Source organism: Diadema setosum, chromosome 19 (genome assembly GCF_964275005.1).
Source record: "Diadema setosum chromosome 19, eeDiaSeto1, whole genome shotgun sequence".
NCBI lineage: Eukaryota > Metazoa > Echinodermata > Echinoidea > Diadematoida > Diadematidae > Diadema > Diadema setosum.
The window spans coordinates 24,072,165-24,096,940 of NC_092703.1; the positions used below are offsets into that span (position 1 = coordinate 24,072,165).

Here is a 24,776-nt window from a genome sequence, read left to right on the forward strand (position 1 = left end):
ACGTCATATTACCTGCTCATAGGTCTGTGTGTCAATTTTTGTACACATTTGACTCATTGACGCAAAAAGGGTTAAACTCAACCGTCTGTCAGAGCTCACTCTGCACAGATAAAATCTCCATGATAAGGCGCCTCAGCGTCACGCCTATTTTACCTCAAAGAGGGCGTTTTGATTTTTATTTCCGTAATATCCTTACATCCTATACCCTTACATTTTGCTGGTTTTGCTCCTCGCTGGTACTCATCAACGCATGACATTACCGCCGTCTCTAGAAGACACGTTTTCTCTATGTCGTATTTCCCTCTAAAACATTCGTTACCTGTCTACAACGCTGGCAAGATAAAAAACTATGGTGATAACCAGGAAGTGACGACAGGTGTATACCGCGGAGCAAAAAGCTGCCGATATTTTCCCAAGCCTTCCTACTGCAGTACGTGAACTTCTCCCGGCATGTGATGACGCGCCGGCCGGGCTAGCGTGGCTGCCATGAAGAGGTCGGGCTCACTCGGCGTAGTCCGGCGAGCTCTTCAGGCTGATCTTTTCGTGCGGTCTCGGGTACAGCGTCCCCGTGCCGATGATCGTACGGTCTTTGCTGACGATGAAAACCTCCTCACCTATACCATGACGATTCGAGGGCACGGCGTTAGAGAAAGAACACAAACACAAAAGACAAAGAAACAAAGATTAAAAATAGAGAATAGACCCGATATCAATGATTATGCAGGCTTAAAGACTTGAAAATGCCTTACAACATCATGAGCGCCAAATACATTAAATGCATGACTTTCTTATATCGTCTATCGTCTATGAAAACGCATTTTCTTTCCTTCGACGGAAATTTTTGGGACTTGGTTTTTGTTTGTTTGTTTGTTTGATTGTTTTATTAAAAGTTGCTTTGTGAGCTTTGCGGATTTCAAGGAATTTTGCTTCAAGGAATCTTGCTTCTGGGGGCGCTGTGGCATAGTGGATAAGACTCTCGACTCCCGATCGGACAACCCGAGTTCGAATCCCACCCAGCGCTTTCGTCCTTGGACAAGATGTTTTACCCACCATGTCCCTCTCGACCCAGGTGTATACATGGGTACCTGGCAATGCTAGGGTAATAATAATGGCAGGGCCCTCTGGTAGAGCAGTGACAACACTGAAGAGGCTACCCTGGGTAAATAAGACCTTAATATAAGGTATTTTATATTCTATGACTTTAATCGTGGAAAGTTCAAACACATCGACGTCGTGTTCGTCAGCTCACCAGCTCTGATCACGCCTTCGTTGTCATCCACCAACGTCATGTCGTCTTCGTCCGCGTTGGACAGTTCAGCGCCGACGACCTTGGCGTGGTCTTGGCCCATGGCGGTCATCGCCTTGTCTCTCTGGCCGTCCTTCGCCTTGTCGCAGGCGGTGCCGCTCTCTCCGCTGTCGGTCGCGTTGCCGTCCGTCGGGCTCCCCTCGACGGTGTCGGGGTCGAAGTCGACGTCGCTGGACACCTGCTTGTGGATATACTCGGCCATGGGGAGGTCCTTGTTCACCTTGGAGAAGTACTGGAGGGCGATGGGCGTGCCGCACACGTAGGCGGAGCGGTCGGCGGTGGAGACGGTGGCCAGGAGAGACTCGCAGCCTAGCTGCTCCAGTCTGTCCAACTTTAGGAGAAATGGTTTGTAGAAAATAATCTTTGCGCTAAACGAGCACATTTCACAGTCGAAACTAACAAAACAATCACAACTCTTAAAGGATATACTTTGATTTCGGTCAACAATTAAGTTTTTGTTTGTCGTACTGTTTGTTTGTTTGTTTGTTTTAGCCTTGAGATCGTACTTTGGCCATTATTTTTGGAAGGACAAGTATCTACCAGAATCCTGTCACATTTTAAGGTTTTGGTTGTGGAATCAAGGAGCTCCAACCCAAATAGAATAATGTGAAGTAGCCAGATATTTTGGAAACACAAGCAACGCAAGCTTTTGTTTAACCTCCGAGTTTTAAAACGTAATTGGAACGAAAACGATATACACAACCGATTAATCTTTCAATCTAGAAAACTCACAAAATCATAAATTTGTAACTCACCGCTGATATAAAGCGGTCTAACCACCCTGAGGAAGTGAACATATCACGAACATGAAAATACATAAGGGAGCAACTTCCTCTTCTTCCTTCTCTTCTTAGGTTGGTGCAGTAAAGTAAAGTAAAGTAAATAAAAGAAACATAAACAAGAAAATGATAAAAACAGAATGTAGGCCTTCTCTGCTGTGTGGAAGTGTAGTGCACTTAAGTGTCATTCCTGAAATTAAAATCTTTATATACACATACTACTGTATATTAGTAAGAGAACCCTTTTTTGAGTGAACTCACACTGATCTGTATTTGTTCCACCACCCGCCGGATTTCGTGATGTCGCATTTCCGGAGACTCCTTGGAGGGTGCCATCTTCATGGATTGGTACATGGTGAAGGACGGTGGGGATGTCCGCTGCTGAGGGTGTACAGGATGGGCGTTGCCCGGTAGCATTCTAGCCCCACGGGGTGTCGGGAAGAACCCTCGGATCGGCGTGGGATGGAAGGCGATCTCCTCGTCCTGCCCGGACGCCCCAGCGACAGACATCAGCGGCGACACTGCTTGAGCCGAAGAAGACATGTGGCTGGATCGAGGCGTCGGGTGTGACCCTTGGTGGGTGGTAGCCGGCGGGGACTGCATTTCGGCCATGCCGATGTCCGCGGCGGAACCATTTCCGCTTCCGGGGTAACCCGCAACGGGTTGGGTCTGCTGGAACGGCGGAACCGCGCGGTTGGGCATGCGCGGCGAGGAATGCGGTGGAGGTGGGACCGTTGGTGCCACCTGCTGGTTCGCTGGTGCCGACTGCGTCAGCGCCATGGGATTCACCTGCATGGAGCCCCCCTCATCTTCGGCACCGTCCCCACAGTGGTTGGTTCCGTCGCCAAGCGCCCCGCTGTGGTGGACCTGCTGCGACTGTGCGAGTGCCTGGTGGTGCTGCTTGGCCATGTGGGGTAGGAAGAGAACCTGGGTCTGGCGAGGGTTCATTGAGGGGAGCATGTGCGGCACTTTGGTGGGCGGCATACCCTCACCGAGCTCGCTGGGCGGCACGTTGTCGATGTAGTTCTGCATGCACGCTCGCTGCACTTCCTCCAGCCGGCGTTTTCGGCGCTGATTGCCAATCCAGTTCTGAACAGGAAAAGCAGCCATGAAACACAAGAAGCAAAGACAATGTAAAACACATCCATGTAATCTTATGAAAATGCCCAGGATCCTACGGAAAAGAGTCTGCGGTGAGCCAAGTCCCCTCAAGTTGTTACAATACAAAAAGAAAACTGAAAACATTTGCCATGGATGAAAGTATATAACTATGCAAACTAAAAAGACTTTTCTCAGAATACATAATAAAATAGAATCTCACATTTTTCCATCATCTTTATTAATTGGAGAAAATCGCCGGGAAATGTTACCAAAAGGCACAGCCCAGAACCAAGGAAGCACTTAAAACACGAGACGGAAATAAACATACTTTACTATAAGTAAACAATCTTCCACCATGACGAGAATCTCTGAACTTTTCAGAGCCTGTTTGTGAGCGCTTCTCAACAATAACCGCCCGTCATGATTATTCAGTAGGCCTATACTGTGATAGGCAAACGAAGTGTAAACGTTTTAATGTGATGAGTAGTGGACTATAACTCTCGATTGCCCACCCTTTCTTCCACTGTCTCCCGCAACTTTGATAATTGATGATTTACTGCCCCCAACAAATAAAAAGACACAGTAATATTCTCGTTATTATGATGTTCATAATATGAACATAATTATCATGTAGGCCAACATAGAAAATATTTGGAGGGCCTATATTCAAGTATACTAATAAAAGACATCATGTTGATACCATTTGCAACAAATTTAGGCCAACCCACTCCACACGCGCTATAGTATAGTGCAATACATGTATAGTTATGTCTTCCGAGCTCAGGCAATGAATTATTCTGCTAACAAGTCTGCGCATAGTCAACATTCTCCCTCACGGCCGAGCAATAACCTTTGACATAATATGTGTTTATATGTGTCTCACCCGTACAACGTCGAATTCTAGTCCCGTTTCCTGAGCGCACTGCTGGATTTTCTCCTGGTACATGAGGCTCTGGCCGACCATGCCTTGCTCGAAGTATTTCATCAGGATTCGCTTCTGTTCCAGCGTAAATGTGTGCCTCATTGGGACCTTGAAAAGAAGAAGACGAAAAAAATCGAAAGGATTAAGTAGGCCTAATATCTCGATATCAGCCATACCTTTTACCATGGTACACATTATTCATATAGATATTTCTGTCCCCATTCGCCACATTCGCATTGTCCGCACTCGCAAAATCTCAAAACACCAAGGTATAAAGAACGTTGTCCCTCGATGATTTGATGATATAATATGCACAGCTTTACGAAAACACAACTGACACATGGAGCCAACATCAAACTGCTTTAAAAATAATCAAGCAAACAAACAAGTGAATAATGCCAGTGGCAGTATGAAAGTTAGAGTCACACGGAAATTACAGAGAAAGGAAACTATAGAGAATCTTACATTTTGACACGTTAATCAAATTTTATCGCATTGAATTGATAACTATCTACCGAGTATAAAAGTTATTATCATTCTTATCATCAAACAGTAAAATGTCTGCGTCTCCATGTAGCTTATACGCCCCCCCAAAAAAGGGGTTTAAAGAACAAAACAAAACATCAAACTACCGATAATACCATTACATGTAGACAATGACTTTGATATTTCTGAAATCGAAAGGATCGGAAATGTTTGCATACGATAGCCCACACTTTCGTCGTCATTTCTTATGGATGCAATGACTCTAAGCTGCGTTTACACCATGTTCCCGGCAGCGCCACCGTTGGCAAAACGGGATGGACGTAAAACAACACAGTGAGACGGGACAAGCAAACGTGACAGGCCTTCATTGCCGTGGATGCCGTGTCAGATTTTTCAGACTGTCAAAAAATTGCCACGGCAGTCCCGGTACTAATGAGGAATCTTGTAAGGGGTGGCACGTAATAGGCCGTAACAAAACTTTGAGGCTGTCCGTAGCGGGACGCGACTGAAAATATCTATAGTCTAGCCTGACCAGACGCCGTGAGAACAGCGTCTCATAGCTATATGATCACCGCCGGCGCCACGTTTTCAAAAGTGGGGGGGGGGGGGGGGGGGGGGGGGGGAGAGGGGAGTAGGAGTGGGAGGGGAATTCCGGGTTTCAAGAGCTAACAAGAAAAAAAAAAGGTCATCTTTCTCATTCCATTTCCGGGTTTCTTCACCTGACAAGCAAGAAAAAAAAAAAAAAAAAAAAAAAGGAGTCTTCACCGTAAAAACAAAGCCTTACCGCGCTTTCAAGGTTTGTATAATTTCTTTCTAGTGCCACTTACTTGTACGCAATTCCGGGGTAAAAAAGACAAAAAAGACAAAAAACGAAAAAAACAAAAAACGAGGACTAGAACGAACGAGACTCAAATGCGAAGGATGGAAAACAGGAGAATGTCACACTGCATCTACCCACGGCACACTACGTTACGGGCTATAACAATGGGGCTGCCGTACGTGGACGCGAGAAACATGGTGTACACGCAGCTTATCGATTTGACGTTGGTTTTAAATGAAATAAACGGAAAGAAAAATAAATGGTGCCCACAAACTGTGCTTTGCATATTACAGCTCATTTCTGCAAGTTTTTAATTCACAGTAACTATTGATGGATAGAGCTGGAGAGGATGTAGATGAAGAGAAACAAGGGAAAAATAAAAAAAAAAAAAGAAGAGGAAGCATGAGACGATGAAGATGAAGGAAAAAGAGATGTAGACGAATGAAGACACAAGAAAGGAAGATAAGAGAAGATGATGATGACGCGGAAGAAACCATCTAAGAGTATTAACTTTGAAAACACTGTCGTCACGAAATATCCAAGGAACAACAACCACAAGTTAACAACAACAGTTAGTAATTAAGCGTATGACTAGCAAGGTCAAGAGATTCGTTTGGAAAACTTATATGAAACTTAAGTGCAGAAAACTTATGTGAAACTTCATTATGGAAAAGCTGATCACTGCAGTCTACTTTTCCTATATAGTCCACACAAACATATCAGAATAAGGCGATTAAAGAAAAAAAAAACTTGGTGAAATCAGATCATTTTTCACAATTTGACGGCACTGTTGTTTTTCAAGGAGTGCTCTCCAAATTCTTTATGATTATTTTTCTCTGCCATCATCTAAGATACAAACACTAATGTGTTGTACACAGGCATAAATCGTTCTGTTTTTGTAGAACTCTCTTTGTAAATATTTGTGGATAGTCAGCGAGTTTGGGGTTCAGCTGCATGGGGGGGGTATCATCTTACAAGAACGTTTAAAACGGAAAGGAAACACTAGATGCATGATGTTAACAACAATTTGAACAATGTTAGAAATAATTCCGGTTGACCATTGTCTTTATTGTTGGCAATACTTTGATCGTTGGTACTGTCGTTGTTGCTGTTGTTAAAGTTTATGACGTTTTTAGCTAGACTGATTGTACGGCAAAATCGCTGCTATATTGCCATCCAACATACATCATAATTTCTTATTCAAATTGGTAACAGAGTCACGTGAAAGTAGAATCAAATGGACAGCAGAACAATAGAAGGACCGGACATAAGATAAGCGAGCAGGGTATGGAATTTATGGAATTTTCGCGCGTTTTCATCAAATACGCAAAATTATAATAAGCACGCAAAATATTGGAAGAGGTGTTAATGACACTGGCATCACCGTACAGTTACTGTTTCATGGGCCTGCATTATAAAAAAATGATAATATTTAGTGAAACTTCACAATTTCGTAACTTCCTTAATTTTCATCCGATTTTGATCAAATCTTGTAAGACTTTACTCTTTCTTCCTAGACTAACTTTTTTTTGTTGTTGTTCTGGTCTTTTGAAGAATATGACAAAAGAAAATAAAGGCTTATGGTTATGACATTTTTTGGCAAGTGTTTTCTCAAAACAGCCATCATGAGACAAGATGTAAGTGAAATGACCCTAGACGTGATTGGGTCATTCCCTACAGTCCTCAGTTCACTGCAGTTACACAACTCCATGCATTAAATGTATCATTTACCAGTTGCAGATGAAACAAAAACCCAGATTTAGTGCTTCAAATAATTCTAAAATGTGAGTTACGGATAGAAACAACCAATGTAAGAAAGTTAATCAGTATAATCAATGTCAAGTATTGCGAAATATACACAAAACAATAGTTCAGGCCTACAATGAATTGTTTCTGGAGTAAACCGTCTGAGATACAGTTGTGGTTTATTGTGAAAAATAGTGATATCTCCTTATATCTATAGGTTTTATTGTGAAATGTTTATATGGTAGGACGCCTTTGGGATACAACTGACATACATAAATATGCATTAAATGTGATAACTCCAACATTTTTTTTTTAATCACTGCATGCCCCCAAAGATAAACAATTTGAGAAAGGGGGAAACTTCATTCAGGATAGCTTGTAGGCCTACAGAGTGTACGTATCAATGTTGTTCACGTCCTAACAAAAATGTCGAACCAATAAGAGTGTAATGAGGAGACAATTAAAGGGATGGTACAGTATTGGTGGAGATGAGAATTGGGCTTTCAACTTTTTGCGAGATACCAAGAAAACACTTACATATGAAATAGTACAGAGCATACCATTTTAAGAGGAATTCAAAGTTTATTTGATGAAAATCGGGTTTGGAATGACTGAAACATTCAAAAACAAAGTAAAACAAAGCGATAGTAATAAAGTGTGGGTCCCACACTTTTTAGAATCACTCTGTTTTGGATATCTCAGCCATTTCAAAACCAAAGAATGCATAATGGTGATTATCGCTTATATTTTTCTTACTTTCATATTTGTGCCCGATTTTTATAAAAGTTCATGAAACTTTCACTTGTTTTTTTTTCTTGTTTGAATATGCTCCCTTTGAATAAAGCTAACATAATAACATGGGGATGAGATTCTCATCAAAATGTAAGAAAAACATTATTAATAGGGCATAGATTACCTTAAAAATCTGGACGGCATCCATGTAGTTTAGAATGATATTGTTTTAATGCAATATTTTATTGAATGCTATAGGCCTACACCAATTCGCCTATATAGGTCTACAATTCATATCATAAATTATTATGATTATGATCCCTGATCTACCTCCGATCGCTCTCTCTCCCTTTCTCTCTATACAATTATTTATAAGGGTATAGGGATAGGGCATATTGTAGAACTGTGGATTGACCTGCCATTAAAGGTCAGGAAATCCCCAACTGTATAAAGCAGTCATTAAATCGCGACTCAAAAACACATCTTTTCATTATTTCACTGTCTATTATCATCAAATAGGCTAAAACAGAAGCTTTTGCAGCGCAAAAGAATATGTCTATATGTTTTGCGCTTTATGAATTGATTTATTATTAATATTATTATTATTATTATCATTATAATTAGTATTATTATCATTATTACTATTTGTGGGCCTATGATTTTGATTCTATATGCACGGGTACACAGTGAGTGCAAGGAAGCCATATATACTTTTCATCTCCGATACATTTCGACCATTACTGATAGTTGCAATGAATCCTCCTCGTTAGTCGATAAATATTCCTACATCTCTTGCATCCGCGCTTCTAATCGACGTGCCCACATAATGATCTAGTTTTGTCCGATCTAATTTCAATGAATATGACTTTCAGTCCACGGAACTATAGCATAATTATTATCATAAATATCGAATTTGGTTAGCGCGCCTCACTGTCTAATAATCATCATCAGCGACAGTAACAGTTTATTGTATGCCGAAATAGCGGAAAATAATGTGTTGTCTTTAATTTGTTCTATCATGATTAATCTTACTCATCTTTTTCTGTTTTGCTGCGAACATATAACCAGCTGCATGCGGAAATAAACAACTAAACATCACAAACCCAACTCAAACAAACAAACATTGAACACGCATAAACCACACACACACAGAAATAACATACATAAACTAAGAACAAAACCTCTCCTAGAAACTATAACTAATTTTCTTGAAAATATTTAAAACTCTCATTCTGACAGAATTCAGACAAAGTTGGTTGCGGAACAAAATTCCAAAAATTCCGAGTGAGCAACGCACATCTACTCTGATCATTGTGTATTATAATGTGCATGCATAATGTGCAATAGTACAATGTAACACTAAATTGTTCCCTTCTAAATTCGAATAACGGCAAAGGGTTAAATTTCTGCTAATTTATTAATTTGTAAATTTGTTCACACATAAATCATACTTACATTGAATTTCTATAAAAATTTTGTTGCCCATTTGAACAGAAATTCTTTAGAAGTGCGCAAGTTGGCAACGTATTATGATAATGATTTGGACTGTGATTAAATATGACTGAAGATCACCTTTGTCGTCTATCACCGCAAGCAAAATCTCAACGAACACCCCCAAGAGGAATTGCAAAATGAAAGCCATACGAGTCATTTCGAAAACTCTACGAAACATTTTCTCAAAGAAGAAATATCAAACATATTATGAGGGAAAGTATTCGAGCTTAGGATTGTTATCTGAACGTTGTTTTCAGAAAGAAAGGCTCAGTCTACACCCTGCGTTCCACCTGAATTGTTCACGTAGTGCTAGCGCAGGACATCACACGCACGCACCATGTCCGGATCTCAATCACACAGACTTGTATTCACCCGCTCAGACAGTGTGACAAAAATTTATGTCAAAATTTCTCCTTACCCGCATCACGCGTGATGACAAGGACTGGTAGGCGTTGGGTGGGATATTTCCCGGTGAAATCATTTCAGCTGATGATGTTGTTTCTGTGGTCTATCGAGCTTGTTTGATCATAGGAAATATGACTGACAAATCAGCGAGATCACACGATCATGGCGATCAAATCTAATTAAATTTAGTCATTACCCACAATGCATCACTTGATTGATTTCACCTTCGACCTGTAAACTACACACAAAGACTAGCTAGCTGGCTGTGTGTGTTCGTGAAAAGAGAGTCGGACCAAGTTTATTTACGTCGGTATCTTACTGGCTAATTCCATTGTTCCTGAGTTTGAGGAATAATACTTGGCAGAATGGAGAAGAAAGAGAAGGATTCTAGCGGCAGCACGAATAATAGTGGAGATGAAGGCGCGAAGAAGAGGGACAGAAATAGCCCGTCTCAAGCGCACCAGGGTACTTCGAGCAGTCAAACCTCCGCCTCGGCCACTGGCGTGGAGACCCCATCTGTAACACCCGCGGCCACCTCGGCATCCATACACTCGTCAAGCTCCACCAGTTCTGGAAAACATCATCCTACACCAGTTTACAGCATTATGCCGACAACATCGCACCACAGCAAGGGGCAAGCATCTAATGGAAATGACGAGCCCCTTAGAAGAACGAGTAGGAGGAAGAGACCTCGGGTAATTTCACAAGGACACGTTCTAACAGTTAGATTTATCAGCAGTTTACTGTCAGGCCAGGGTCATCAAATCAAGTTGATACTAAAGCTACTAACGGCCACGCGTTAGAATCTAGGCCTACTACTCTAACGTAAGTTAGGCCTAATGATAGAAAGAATAGAAAGCATGACCACTGATGACCTTTGCGGCGATTGTACAGTTTTGGTTGAGATGGTGCTTCAGCTAGGTTTCCAATGTTGTTTTTTTTTATGATGATTTTTTAAGATAATGAGAAATCTTTTATGAAAATGAAAGAGCATCTGTTTATACTCCGATAATTCGAAGAGGAATTCAAAGATTATAGTTAGGGTGTTAGGTGTAACGGTTAGACCCTACTGGATGTAGCATCTAGACTTACGTTAGGTTTCCTAGATCTAACGTTAAATAAGTTGGTTTTAAAATGGCTGAAATATTCCTTGAAGTAAACAAAGCAATAATACAAGGTGGAACCCACCTTTTTTAGTGCAGACTAAAAATGCACATGTTTATTTTCCTTGAAGGAAATGAGGATTGACGTACCGGTACACTGTACATTACTACTACAGAGTGTACGCCAGGACCAGGTAATCTACTCTCCTCTCACTCTCCCTCAATTAAATCTCTGCATATAAAGACTTTCTGACCGAAAGCACATGTTTTGGCTTTTCACTATATTGCTTAAACAATTGATGCACAGCATTATATTTGTAAGTCAAAGACTTTTTTTTGAAGGCCATTCAACAGATCCAATACTGAGCCTGGAAAGTTTAATGTAATTGTAAGTGTATCCAAAAGGTGGTCAGTTTGTATGAATTTGTTTCTTATTTTCATTTTTTTTTTTTTTTTTTTTTTTTTTTTTGGGGGGGGGGGGGGTTACTCTGAGATGGACAATGCATGGGAGGGGCTTGCACCATAAAAATCAGTTCCAGAAATGTCAGTATGTTTAGATGATAAGAGGGGACAGTAGCCAATTGCCTCTTTTATCTTGCACTGTGTGTAGAAATCAGACCCGTGAAATTTCGCAGTCATGACACTTAATTATGCACACGTAGGGGAGTAGTATAGAAATTTCTAGAATGCTCCATTAATGTCCATGCACATCAACTTGGCTGCACTTTGCAGGTGGAATACCGTGAGATGGATGAGAAGCTGGCCAACCTATCGGAAGATGAATACTTCTCTGAGGAGGAGAGACAGTCCAAGAGAACGGCAAGAATTCCAGAGGAGGAGGAGCCAGAGGAAGAGCTGTCCGAACCCAAAGGTACCTGCATGTGCCCAGTCTTCTCCATCGGTGTCATGTTTGGCTGTTGGCCACTATAGATTGGACAGAATCTCTATTCACACTCGAAAATAAAACACTTTAAGCAAGACTCTGCCTTTCAGATATAAAGGCCGTATAATATCCAGTTTGAGATTTGTAACAACTCCTTGATTGTTTTCATTACTTTTTTGTGAACGTACTTGAGTACTTCAATGTTAATGATGTATGAAAACATATATGAAACACTGTCCACTGATGAAAACTTCTTGGCATGTTATAATGTACAATGTGGAAGTATCTGACAGAGTTCTGTGATACTTTTCTCAGTTTGTTCTTTTCTGTAAGAGAAAAAGGTGTCATTGTATTTGTCTTCTGTTATTATGATTATTATTATTATGATGATGATGATGTTGATGATGATGGTGATGATGATGATGATTGTTATTTTATTATATTTTTTTTCTTCTTTGTAATCATGTAGGTCTTGAGGGAGCAGCCTTCTCTGCCCGTCTCCCTCACGACAAGATGACCTCCCAGGAGGCAGCCTGCTTCCCTGACATCATCCAGAGCCCGACGCAGACCCAGAAGCTATTCCTCTACATCAGAAACAGAATTGTATGCATCTAAGATTGTTATCATAGTGCATCTTGTACTTCTTATATATAAAATATCTAAAGTACAAGTACAAGTATGCTAAAATTTCAGAGCTGAGTGTAAAGAGACACTTTGATCCAACAGTATGAGTTTGGAAATTTATGATGTGTCTGTTCTGCAATTCCCTCACCAAAAGTTATTGGATGGAAGCAGGCAAAAGTAGTGACGGTGATTGTGCTGTCTTGCTAAAACTGTTGCATGATTTATGAATAGATGCACACATAGGTGTAGAAGAACATACTGACGTTATTTGCCCAAAAGATTGTTTTGTTGATAAGTTACCCTCAGATGGCGAGGAAACAATTACCATTTATGTGATTTTACTCATGATTTTACTCATGGAGACTATGGTGCTCATCTAGTTCCTGGTCGACCTTGCTCGTAAAATACAGTAGTAAAATATGATTTGCAATGAGATGGCACATCTTGAAGAAAAAAAGAAATTAGTAATTGAATAGAATAATGAAATTATATCTTATGTAACATGAGTACTACCCAGGGTATTTGTTATTGTTAAATGACATTTTTTGTTTGTTTGTTTGTTTGTTTTTGTTTTTTTAAATGCAGCTCCAGTTGTGGCTTGAAAACCCAAAGGTCCAATTAACTTGTGAGAATGCCTTGCCTCAGATCGAAGCACCTTACAACAGTAAGTATCTGAGAATGTTTTGAATGTTGATGTAGTTCTTTTGTAATCATGGTTGTGTCATGTGATGTCAATTGTACGCAGCATTTCAAGACTGGCAGCAGCACACAAACACGAACAAGCATGTTGCCCATACAGTAGTGAATGATAAGTGTGAAATACATGTACATTTGTGAAGTGTTTAGAGATTGATGTGGAGAGTTATGGAAATGACTGAATTCAGTCTTTAGTTTGATACAATTTACTGTACATCCTAAAAAATCATGAAAGATGTCAAAAAGTCTTGCCCAGAGACCATAATTACAGTATGTAGTCTTACGTGTAGGCCTATGCAGTCTGTGAAGACTGTTAGTGCGGGAAGTACAATAACTTGGTTACGTAGTTTTGATGTGCACAGTACGGTTATGCAAAGGAATATTCCCCCATAAAATTGCTATGGTGAAGAGGACAATAGTGGTGTTACTATTCCTCCATGTTTTGCTTTCTTTCTTGACACCAGGTGATGTGCAGTTGATAGTCAGGGTGCACGCATACCTGGAGCGGCACGGCTACATCAACTTCGGCGTGTACAAGAGGATCCAGCCGCCTCCCCAGAGGTCCTCATTCAAGGTGAGGTTCATTTTGGCTATGCTAAATCTGAAGGGAGCAGATTCTGCCCCCCCCCCCCTGCTATTTTAATTAGTGGACTTATGGGCACCATAACTGCAAGAGTAACATCAGATCCAAATTGTAGATGTGTATTATTTTGCCACAAGTACTGTATGTTCTGTAGAGCCATATGACTTACAATAGTGCTCTTCTGGTGCTTGCAGGTTTGTCTGACTGATACTGTACACCTGTGGGCTGCTGTCATGTAACAAATTGACTGATATTTGAAACAAAAGCAGATACTACTCAAAAGAATCCACGTCATCCCATGTGTGTTTCGACTAAGCCACTGAGGAGTGATCAAGTCTTCACCAGCAGACGTTGATAAAAGTTAGAAATGTGCAAAATGATTACAGTCTGTTTGGTATGCTCAAAATAGATGCTTGTCTGTTTTCCCAAACAAGCAATGAGGACATGTTCTTGTTTGGCATACTCTGTAGAAACTCATCATTATGACATTTATCATGCTGTTGCCTTTTTTTTTTGGGGGGGGGGAGGGGTGGGGGGGAATACTGTTTTTCCACTAAAAAAAAAAGAGCCCTTTTCAGTCCTTAAAATATTGCATTTCTGTTTTCAAAGTTAGCATCCCTATTTGCGATACTGAAGGAGAAGAGTAATCCACAATGCCTGACCATTATTTTTCTCCATCGTCTATCATGGTCATCCCAAACAGGTCATCATCGTAGGGGCAGGAATCGCTGGGCTGACTGCCGGCCGGCAGCTGCAGGCGTTCGGCATTGACGTCACCCTTCTGGAGGCCCGCGACCGGGTGGGCGGCCGTGTCACCACCTACCGCAAGAACAACTACGTGGCCGACCTCGGCGCGATGGTGGTGACCGGACTCGGGGGCAACCCGATGACCATCGTCAGCAAGCAGGTCAACATGGAGCTGGCGAAGGTCAAGCAGAAGTGTCCACTGTTTGAGAGTGGAGGCCAGACAGTGAGTTGTTCTTCTTCCATTAAGTACAGCTTCATGCTTAAAGATTAGGCACTTTTTTGCATGGGTAGATAGGTTTATGGGCCACTTCATTGGGGTAGACCCGAGTATACTCGAGCAAGTGTCTATGGAAAATGCGTGTTGTAGCAACATCAGCCCATCGTCAACAGGTTAAAATGAAGGAGTGAAGTGGAATCTTTAATGTGCGTTGGCTGTGACTCTCTCCCACACAGGACCTCCATTCAATATTCTAGTTGCGGGACAGAGTGTGTTTTACCTGTTACCAGAGGGGACTGTATGATTGCTCACAACATTGCTCAGCGAGACATGGGGAATTGAACCTGCGTCCGTTGGATTTGGGTGCAGATGTGCTACTGACTGAACCACATTACAACGTCTAGAAAAACATTCTTCTTGCAGACTCTATCATAACCTTCTCTTTGTGATACATCAAAACAACATGTGGAGTGAAAATTACTAAACCCAATTAAAGGACAAGTTCACCTTCATTAACATGAGGATTGAGAGAATGTAGCAATCTTTGTACAACACATCATTGAAAGTTTGAGGAAAATCGGACAATCCATTCAAAAGTTATGAATTTTTGAAGTTTTCGTGCAGTCACCGCTGGATGAGAAGACTACTGCAGTGTATGATGTCACATGCGTACAACAATATAAGGAAAATATAAAGAGAATTTCACAAAATTTCATCTTTTGAAAAAAGTACACATTCCCTTGACTCGTTACTGACATATGTTATGGGTAATGTTATTCCCATTGCCTTTAGAAAGAGGCAAGTCAAATGCTTTTTTATTATGCGAAAAAAGTGAATATATGATGAATTTTCTTTACATTTTCTTTATACTGTTGTACTCATATGACATCACGAGCCTTAGTAGTCTCCTCATCCAGCGGTTCCAACACAAAAATTTTAAAAATTCATAACTTTTGCATCGATTGTCCAATTTTCCTCAAACTTTCACTAATGTGTTGTACTAATATTGCTGCATTCTCTCAATCCTTATGTTTATGAAGGTGAACTTGTCCTTTAAGTTTAATGCCTTTTAAAGTGATTCCCTATAAGTATGTTCTAATGTAATGCAGTTCACTGTTTGTGTTGTAGTTTCTTGAATGTTTAGTACCAGTGTTTTGCCTGAACTCTGTTTCAGTTGATGGGGAGTAGATTTTAGGAGTACAACCCCAAAGTCTTAGAAGGGGAACTGCCTTTACTTCCATTTTCTTAGTATATGCAGTAATTGGGACTGTCAGCATAAAGTCTGGCGTTCTTGCCATATGTATTTGAGGGTTCGGGGAGGGAATGGAAGGAAAGAGAGTTTTGAATGTCAGGAAAATAACAGACAGGTTTCTCGTCTTTCCCTCAGCAAATTCCCAAGGACAAGGATGAGATGGTTGAGCGAGAGTTCAATCGTCTCCTGGAGGCCACCTCCTACCTGTCTCACCAGCTGGACTTTAACTACCTGAACGGCAAGCCTGTTTCCCTGGGAGAGGCCCTGGAGCTAGTCATCAAGTAAGCGTGTCCTTCTACGCAGACTGTCGACGGTTTTATGTTTATGTACTGTGTGTCGCGAGCACAGTATTGATTGCTGTATTTGTGATGCACTGAGTATTCTTAAAATATTCTCTTTGCATGTCTAGGGCACTCTCGTTAAAACGAACATGGTTATGATAAAATTCTCATTAAAACCAAGTAAAAATTTAGGTCTTCAAATTTTCATCTATCTATATGTATGTACTTTGATAAAAGGAAAGAAAACTGCCGATACCAAGCAGTTTGTTATAACACAAGTTGCCTGTATAGATCTCTTTGTAATACACCTTGTCACATCAGTAATTATGTGTTCCCCATTGACTCTTGTGAGCAGTTACATACTTTTCTTTAACCATTTGGTTGTCGTGAATGATTCTAAGGATTGTTTTAGATACATGTGTATCTTGCCCAGCTTCTCATGAAAAAGGCAGTGAATGTGGAAAGAAAGCAAAGAATGTAAAGGGACAGTAAATTGACCATGCAATCTTTTAATGTTACTTCTTAGAATGAAGTGTTTATTGTTTGAGATAATAAAAAACTTCCCACAACCGTGTTATCTTATTGCTTTATTTGTATTGTGGGGGAAGAGGAAGAGGTGGAAAGGAATCAATAAATGCAACAGAGCCGGTATTACAGGAGGAGAACCTCATTTTAACGAGGACCTAAAAATCATGACAATTATCTCATTATATCAGTGATTTCTGTCTACATAAGGGAAAAAATGTTGAGGATTGGAACCTACAAAATCCCCTTGCTATGAGAGGGTTTTGGTACATGTATGTCAGACCTCTTTGTATTGTGGTTCCACTGTACTGTGGCATTTGGTGCAGGTTGGTTTTGAATGTCACGTATGTATGTTGCCTGTAAGTTTCTCAGCATGTTCTCCTTTCTCCTTATCCAGACTGCAAGAGAAGCAAGTCAAAGAGAAGAAGGGTGACTACCTGAGAAACATCATCAGTCTCCAGGACGAGATCAAGCAAGTTCAGTCCAGGGTAAGCATGGTTATACATGGACATATGTTACTTTGCAATGGCAGACTTGTCCTTTTGTTGACCTGAGTGCCTTTGCACTGTGGGCTAATTTTAGACATTCACTTATTTCCAGTCATAGATAATGCTGCGATAATTTTCATGTGTTACTACATACCATATCTTTAATGAGGAGGGTACAGAAACTATTTCAACACCATCCCTTTCATTGCCATCATTTTTCTTACTCTTTTTCGAAATGCTTTATCTGTTCTTAATCTTATGTGTTGCTGAACTCATGCTTTTATTTGTTTTCTCATTGGGTCAATTGCTGTGAGTGCAAGAAAAGTTATTCTATGTACACACCATAACAAAATTGGGAAACACATATCAAGTAATCATTGGTGAGAGATTTGCACAAAGCTGCAGTGTATCTTGACAGTTTAACACCAAGCCTGTACACAATTGCTTATAAAAGATTCTTGCTCTTTATCAATGATCATATCTCAGAAAGAAATGATTACAAGGCAAATATGAATCACTGTCATCTTCACATATGTTGCTTTGCTTTTTGAAAAAAAAAAGGCCATAATGTGAGATTCACATACCATATAGAAATCGTTTCACCGCGATGGTGAAAGGACTTCATCTAAAAGATGTGTTCTAAAAGTGATGCGTTCTACTAATGTTGCTGCATTCACTCAATCCACATGTGTATTTGGGTTTCACTCGTCTTTAATTGTATGTCACTTGGGGAATTTTTTATTACTTGCCTGCTCAGCTGCTGTCACTGCAAGACAAGATCAAGGAGCTGAACCGACAGCACAAGAAGGCCAGCGAGAGCAAACAGCAGCGAGACATCACTGCTGAGTTTGTGGTCCGCAGCAAGCTGAGGGACCTCAACGCCGCCTGCAAAGTGAGTTCTGGGAAAACCTTTTGTTAAATATTCTCCTTATCTGTCACTGCCTGTGGAGTGGCACATTGTGTGTAGTATCCACGCATCATGCCTTTTAATGGCTCTGGGCCTGGTCCAATTTACTGTATTTGCTGAATATTTCGGGAGGTTTTTCTTTAAACAAATTTCACAAGTCAGGTGCTATTTGCGAAATTAAAGATACTTGAAAATAATGACTCTGATCCCGATATGAATATGATGCACTTGTATACATTTCTCTGTTCAGTACATTACTCCATGATTGCAAATTTAACCACTTGTGAAATTGTCGGTAAGTTCCGATTCACGAAAATTTAGACTTGCTAAATATATGGCATATACAGTAGATTGAACGGATAAGGGTGAATTCCCACTAATTATCCCCACGGACAATATGCTAGGATTGCTTGATGTACTACAGCCTTCTTCATAAAGGGTCGGGTGAAGGGCGTTAATTTGACTCAGTCATCAGTTGCCTGTCTGCCTTCCAATCCAAATGACCTGGGTTTGATTCCTGAGTGAGTCACGATTCCTGAGGGAATTGTGACTCACACATGTAAAAGAACTCCATTCATGTATCACAAAGAGTAGGATGTTAACCCGGTGAAGTGGTCCACCTACCAACCCACACACACACACACACACACACAAATATACAATAGTCAGTAAACGGTATCAACCAGGAACATTGTGCCATATGAGAAGAAGAAAACGGTCAAGTAGTACAAAAGAATACATAGCTGTGCTGTCATTCAACACAAATTTTCTGCCCCTTGATATCTTTAAAGTTTTAGTACATGTAATTAGCTTACTGAGAGAGAGAAATCTTTGTTTGTCATAATTCTGATGCCTACCATAGACACTACAGTCTTGATTTCATTTTCTTGGTAAAGGTAGCCGTCCATGGAACTGTAAAGCAAGGAAAGGAATACTTTGATTTGTCACTGCTAAACCCTCATGCAATTTGCGCCAAAGTTCTAAAATATGTATGGGTGCATGTCATTTAGTTTGGTTCAGATGAAGGCAAGGGATGCGTACAAGAATTACCACTGATTATTCTAGCATTGGACTCTGGAGTCTTGTTAGCAAAAGAGGACTTTTTCATGCTTACTTGATGAATGATGGAAGAATATATCATGAATGGTAGTTTGATTTGTTCATGAACGATGGAATTCAGTCATGATTATGATGATTGTTTGTGTGCTTTGCAGGAGTACGATGCTGAGAAGGAGAAGCAGAGGGAGATTGAAGAGAAAATTCAAGAATTGGAGAACAACCCTCCAAGGTGAGTGTTAACCCTTTCCATACTGAATTCTGAAATGCCCATAGACGTCATGCGCAGGCCATCAGGTTCCTGTACGGAACGGGTTAATGCCTCTGCCATGAAGTGTTGCTGAAGGCATTATTACTCCCAGATGATTGAGTACTTGTATATTCTCTTTTGACTGCCTTACACGTTTAGTATCTGATGGAAAAGCAGTGATAAAAGTGATACAATAAAACCAGAAATGTTTGTGTGCATTTTAGTTTGGTGAATTTTGCGAGAGCTGAGATTAGCGAAATTGAAATGCATGTGAAATTTCTTGTCAGAATTAGATATTGAATGCCGGTGGCAATTCGCAAAAGCATTTCGTGCCACGAAAAAGACGATCATCTCCAATTCACGAAAATTTCATGCCATAAACATTTCTTTGCTTTACAGTATGCTTTCTTATGAGAATGCCTTGGTGAAATATATTTTGGGGCAAATATGCACAGAAGGTGCAACTTAAAACTGTGTTGACAGTAACTACGTTTCATCTTGTGTAACATCAAATGCAAATTCTGATTGTAGCATCTGCAGTGCTGCAAAACCTGCAGTTATTTAAAGATAATAAAAAGTTTTGGTACCCCAAAAGCTTCCCTGAATTTCCTTGTCTTGGTTTGTGTTTCAGGTTAAAGTACGTTGTCTGTGAGAATTACTCGCCCCAAAGTGCTCTCATGTCTTAGTAATCATGCAATAATGGTTTCGTACCAGAGCCGACGCTGTACAGCGTCGATAAATATTGTACGAAACGACTGACTGCGAACAGCAGCGTGCAGCCCATTGTACGCATAGCTAACTGCGACCAGCAGCCCCATACGCATAGCGTAATGGGGCTTCGCATTGTAGCATTCAGGATCTTGACAGAATTAGTATCGCGGGTAAATGTCAACTTAAAATCCAAAAATTTCTTCAATTTGAAGACTTACCAATTAAGTTGAAGTATTGAAAACAGGCTTCGAACAACGTTTGGTTCTGCCAATAGTCCCTTTCTGTTCGAATTGATGACTGAATGTGACTCGGTCGAGAGGACCTTGGGAGAGCTATACATACACTGGATACCATGGCCAGCGCATGCGCACACAAACATCTTATCCGTTCATGGATTTGAAATTTGTGTGCATGTGATGTGTTCGCGTGCACTGGCTGTAGTATTCAGTGTACTGTATGTAGCTCTCCTAAGGTCCTGTCGACCGAGTCACATTCAGTCATCAATTCGAACAGAAAGGGACTATAGGCAGAACCAAACGTTGCCCGAAGCCTGTTTCAATACTTCAACTTAATTGGTAAGTCTTCAAATTGAAGAATTCATGGGATTTTCAGTTGACATTTACCCTGCGATACTAAATCTGTCATGATCCTGAATGCTACAATGCGAAGCCCGATTACGCTATGCGTATGGGACTGCTGGTCGCTATGCGTATGGGGCTGCTGGTCGCAGTTAATTGCATGATTACTAAGACATGAGAGCACTTTGGGGCGAGTAAGTGTCACAGTGTTAGTTATATGAAAGGTACTTTAATCTGAAACACAAACTAAGACAAGAAAATTCAAGGACACTTTTGAGGTACCAAAACTTTTTATTATCTTTAAACAGTGTGTAAATGAAGTGTAAAATCTCATCAACAGTACAGTGCAACAAAATGTGTATTTATATGGACACTGTGTGTAAATGTCATGTGTGTAGAAGTCCCACTGACACCATGTTAAATAAAGTCTCATATCATTTTGCAACTCCCTTGCCTTGCCCCCTGCCCAGCGATGTGTACCTGTCGTCTCGCGACCGCCAAATCCTGGACTGGCACTTTGCCAACTTGGAGTTTGCCAACGCCACACCCCTCTCCACTCTCTCCCTCAAGCACTGGGACCAGGACGACGACTTCGAGTTCTCCGGCAGCCACCTGACCGTCCGCAACGGCTACTCCTGCGTGCCCGTAGCCCTGTCCGAGGGGCTGGACATCAAGCTCAACACGGTCGTCCGACAGATCAAGCACACCTCCACCGGTATGAAAGGATCTGCACATTTAGGAACCTACTTGTTTTTTGTTTTTGTTGTTGTTTTCTTCATAAACCTTGTAGTCAAGATGCATTTTTTTTTTTTTTTCTGAGCAGCAGCAAACCATTTGATTAGCCTAATTTTGAACTCTCTTAGGCAGGGTCTTCTGAACTAGCTGTTGTGTGCATTTGCACAATTTATAAAAAAAAAAAAGAAGAAGTTTCTTTTATTACCCCTATCGTCACTTCTGGCAAGCTGTGTTTGGATGTTGCTTTATCCTCCATACTTCCCGTGGCAGGGACTATTGCATTAAATGCCACAATGTGTGTTTTGTCTGATTTACATTGTTGGCTTAGATGTCTGGGGAAACTGAAATATTTTTGTTTGGTAGCTTGGTGAGATACATAGATGTGCTCAGGCACAGGAAGTGTTTATAGCTGTGTAAAACATTGCAGAAGATCTCTTCATTTTGGCTAAGATGTTTCTCGGGGGGGGGGGGGGGAACAATGTATGTATCAACAAAGTGATGATTCCTTGAGTACAGGGTAATCCTGCCCTACATTAATGAGCTTGTTGAATAATTAGTATTAACAGAAGAAAAATATGATTTAGTCTTCAGATTTGTGCTTGTGATATATGCCTTTATAAGAAGTCACAGGAAACAAAGGAATATAGTAAGAACATCCTCATCGTACCGACCCAGTTTGCTGGTGCAGAGCTTACACAGGTCATGTGATTTATCCTTTACAGAGTTTGTGAAAGTTACTTTGTTTGGTTAGTAATTAAGTGTGATCGGGATGCATGTCTGCCCCCCCCCCCCTGCCCCGAGTCAAGATAGTTCTGCGCTGAGAGTTTCAGTAATGATAGATATGGCGCATTATAAATGTACTTTATTATTGTCATTTTTATTATTTCAAAATGTTTTTGCCGCACCTTTATGCAATGTGTCTCTCTCTATCTTCTCTGTATGTGTGTGTGACCTTTAGGAGTTGAGGTTGTGACCCAGAGCATCAAGGGTCAGGGAGGCAGCTGCACATTCAAGGCCGACGCTGCCGTGTGCACCCTACCCCTGGGGGTCCTAAAGCAGTCCCCTCCCGTGGTCCAGTTCTCACCCCATCTTCCGGAGTGGAAGACCAGCGCCATACAGCGGATGGGCTACGGCAACCTGAACAAGGTATATTTCAGTTTCTTCATGCAGTGCTATTGTAGTGGTAATAATAATGATATGGCCTTCTTTATCCAGGGTAGCCTATTCAGTGTTGACACTATCCTACCCGAGGGCCCTGCCATTATCATTACCCTAGTGTTGGCAGGTAGATGAAAAATTGGCAGATGAAAAATTAAAGCACTAATGCTATTGGAGTTTTTACATTTATTTGTGAATTGATATCATTGACTCTGTAGTAGATTTGTATTGTGCAAGAGCAAGCATGATGTAATATGGGCAACTCACGTTAAAATGAAGTCCTTATAGAAATTTTGTTGTAGCCAAACAGCAAAATATTTAAAGATATATGAATGACAATTTTTAGACCTGTTTTTTTTTTTTTTTTACTTTGCTATAGTGAGAATTTTGTTTTAATTGTGTTGGTTATAATTGGGAGTGCACTGTACTTGATTAGTGCCATACGTAAAGAGAGTCTGGCCAACTTGGTTTTCGGCTTATGAGTTTTGAAGCCTGCGATTGGTCAATAGCTTGTCTTGTGACCTACGCAGAACCGTGTTGTTAGCAAAGAGATCACATGTGCAGTGCCCATTGTTAACTACGCTCTACTTAGCTTGCTTTGATTATGACATCGAGCATACACACTGACGCTGAGTAAAGACATGGCGTCCAAGTTTGCAGTTGGCCAGACTCTCTTCATATACAGCATTGTACTTGATATCCAGTATCTATGTTTCTGATTGTCCATGTGTGTGTGTGTGTGTATAGGTGGTGCTGTGCTTTGACAAGGTGTTCTGGGAGTCGGCCATCAACCTGTTTGGCCACGTTGGCAGCACCACGGCCAGCCGGGGGGAGCTCTTCCTCTTCTGGAACCTCTACAAGGCCCCGGTCCTCCTGGCCCTGGTGGCCGGGGAGGCGGCCCAGATCATGGAGAACGTCAGCGATGACGTCATCGTCGGGCGCTGCCTGACGGTGCTCAAGGGGATCTTTGGAAACAACGCTGTTCCACAGGTGGGTCTGTTCATTCCTTCTGAAGACTGGGATTACTAGCACTAAAGAATGTATTGAAATTAGACTGGTATGATTGATTAGTGGGCACCTTAATCAGAGTCAACACACAATAGCTTGACCATCATATGAAGTCAGAAATCTGCCTCTAAAGCATAAAAGTAGGTTAGAGTTTTTTTTTTTTTTTTTTCCCCCCAAGTATTTTGTAGTGATTGTGTTTCTAAAAGTCCAAAATGCTTGTGAATTATATAGTAAATTGTGTTAGGCGGGCTGTCATTTTGAATTTGTGCCACCAATTTTACATTTAAGCATTCTTTGATTTGGAATCATGCCCAGTAGTCAATGTTGTATGCATGGGTTAATGTAATTATGATTTTTACCGGAATTAAAGCTTGTCTTGTTACCTATCATGGGAGTCACCCTGTAACCTTTTTTTCTTGCCTGTCAAATCCAGCCAAAAGACGCAGTGGTCACTCGCTGGCGAGCAGATCCCTGGTCCCGGGGCTCCTACTCCTACGTGGCCGCTGGTTCCTCGGGCAACGACTACGACCTCATGGCAACCCCGGTCACGCCCACTCCCATCGTGCCCGGGGCGCCCCCTCAGGCCAACAACCTGCCACGCCTCTTCTTCGCCGGCGAGCACACCATCAGGAACTACCCTGCCACAGTCCACGGTGCCCTGCTCAGCGGGTTGCGGGAAGCTGGGCGCATTGCCGACCAGTTCCTGGGGTCTCCGTATGCACCGCCGGCTAGGAGGTAGTTGACAACTGGCAACAAGCTCAGTCTCGTCAATCTTTTTGCATTTCCGTATCCGCATTTCATGTGTTTGCGAGTCTGTACATAGACATAAGCTTCTACTGTGATTACAAATGTTGTAATCCTCGCTTATTTTTGTCTTTTTTGTAAACTTGTACAAAGTGCTCTTTTTTTTTTGGGGGGGGGGGCTATGTGCACTCACATTTGTTTTTGATCTGAAATGGAATGCAAACAACTTTGAATATCCGCAATGAATACACAATATGCTTCTCTCTGTGTTGATACACTGCCTATTATTGGCTCATCAACCACTTGACAGAAGACTGTTCATGAATGTACAATGTTTTGCTTGTGACAAGTTGTATGTAAGAAGTTATGGCCCCATTAATTTGGTAACCCCCCTCATATCATCAATCCATTGAAAGTTCTGATTGCACAGTGATGAGAA

General features: G+C 41.2%; 2 protein-coding genes across 2 annotated transcripts; one reads left to right on the forward strand and one right to left on the reverse strand.

Moving 5' to 3' along the window:
- Positions 1–209: 209 nt before the first annotated feature.
- Positions 210–9,922, reverse strand: LOC140243142 (uncharacterized). The gene is made up of 5 exons (XM_072322870.1): positions 9,805–9,922; positions 4,070–4,216; positions 2,347–3,174; positions 1,250–1,637; positions 210–614 (listed from the first exon to the last, which is right to left on the reverse strand). The coding sequence occupies exons 1-5, from the start codon at positions 9,865–9,867 to the stop codon at positions 502–504; spliced, it is 1,539 nt and encodes a 512-aa protein (XP_072178971.1). The 5' UTR covers positions 9,868–9,922; the 3' UTR covers positions 210–501.
- Positions 9,923–24,333, forward strand: LOC140243143 (lysine-specific histone demethylase 1A-like). The gene is made up of 14 exons (XM_072322871.1): positions 9,923–10,486; positions 11,627–11,765; positions 12,247–12,380; positions 12,987–13,065; positions 13,562–13,671; positions 14,384–14,650; positions 16,032–16,177; positions 17,100–17,190; positions 17,948–18,082; positions 19,312–19,385; positions 21,163–21,407; positions 22,386–22,573; positions 23,333–23,575; positions 24,027–24,333. The coding sequence occupies exons 1-14, from the start codon at positions 10,157–10,159 to the stop codon at positions 24,330–24,332; spliced, it is 2,487 nt and encodes an 828-aa protein (XP_072178972.1). The 5' UTR covers positions 9,923–10,156; the 3' UTR covers position 24,333.
- The last annotated feature ends 443 nt before the right edge of the window (positions 24,334–24,776 follow it).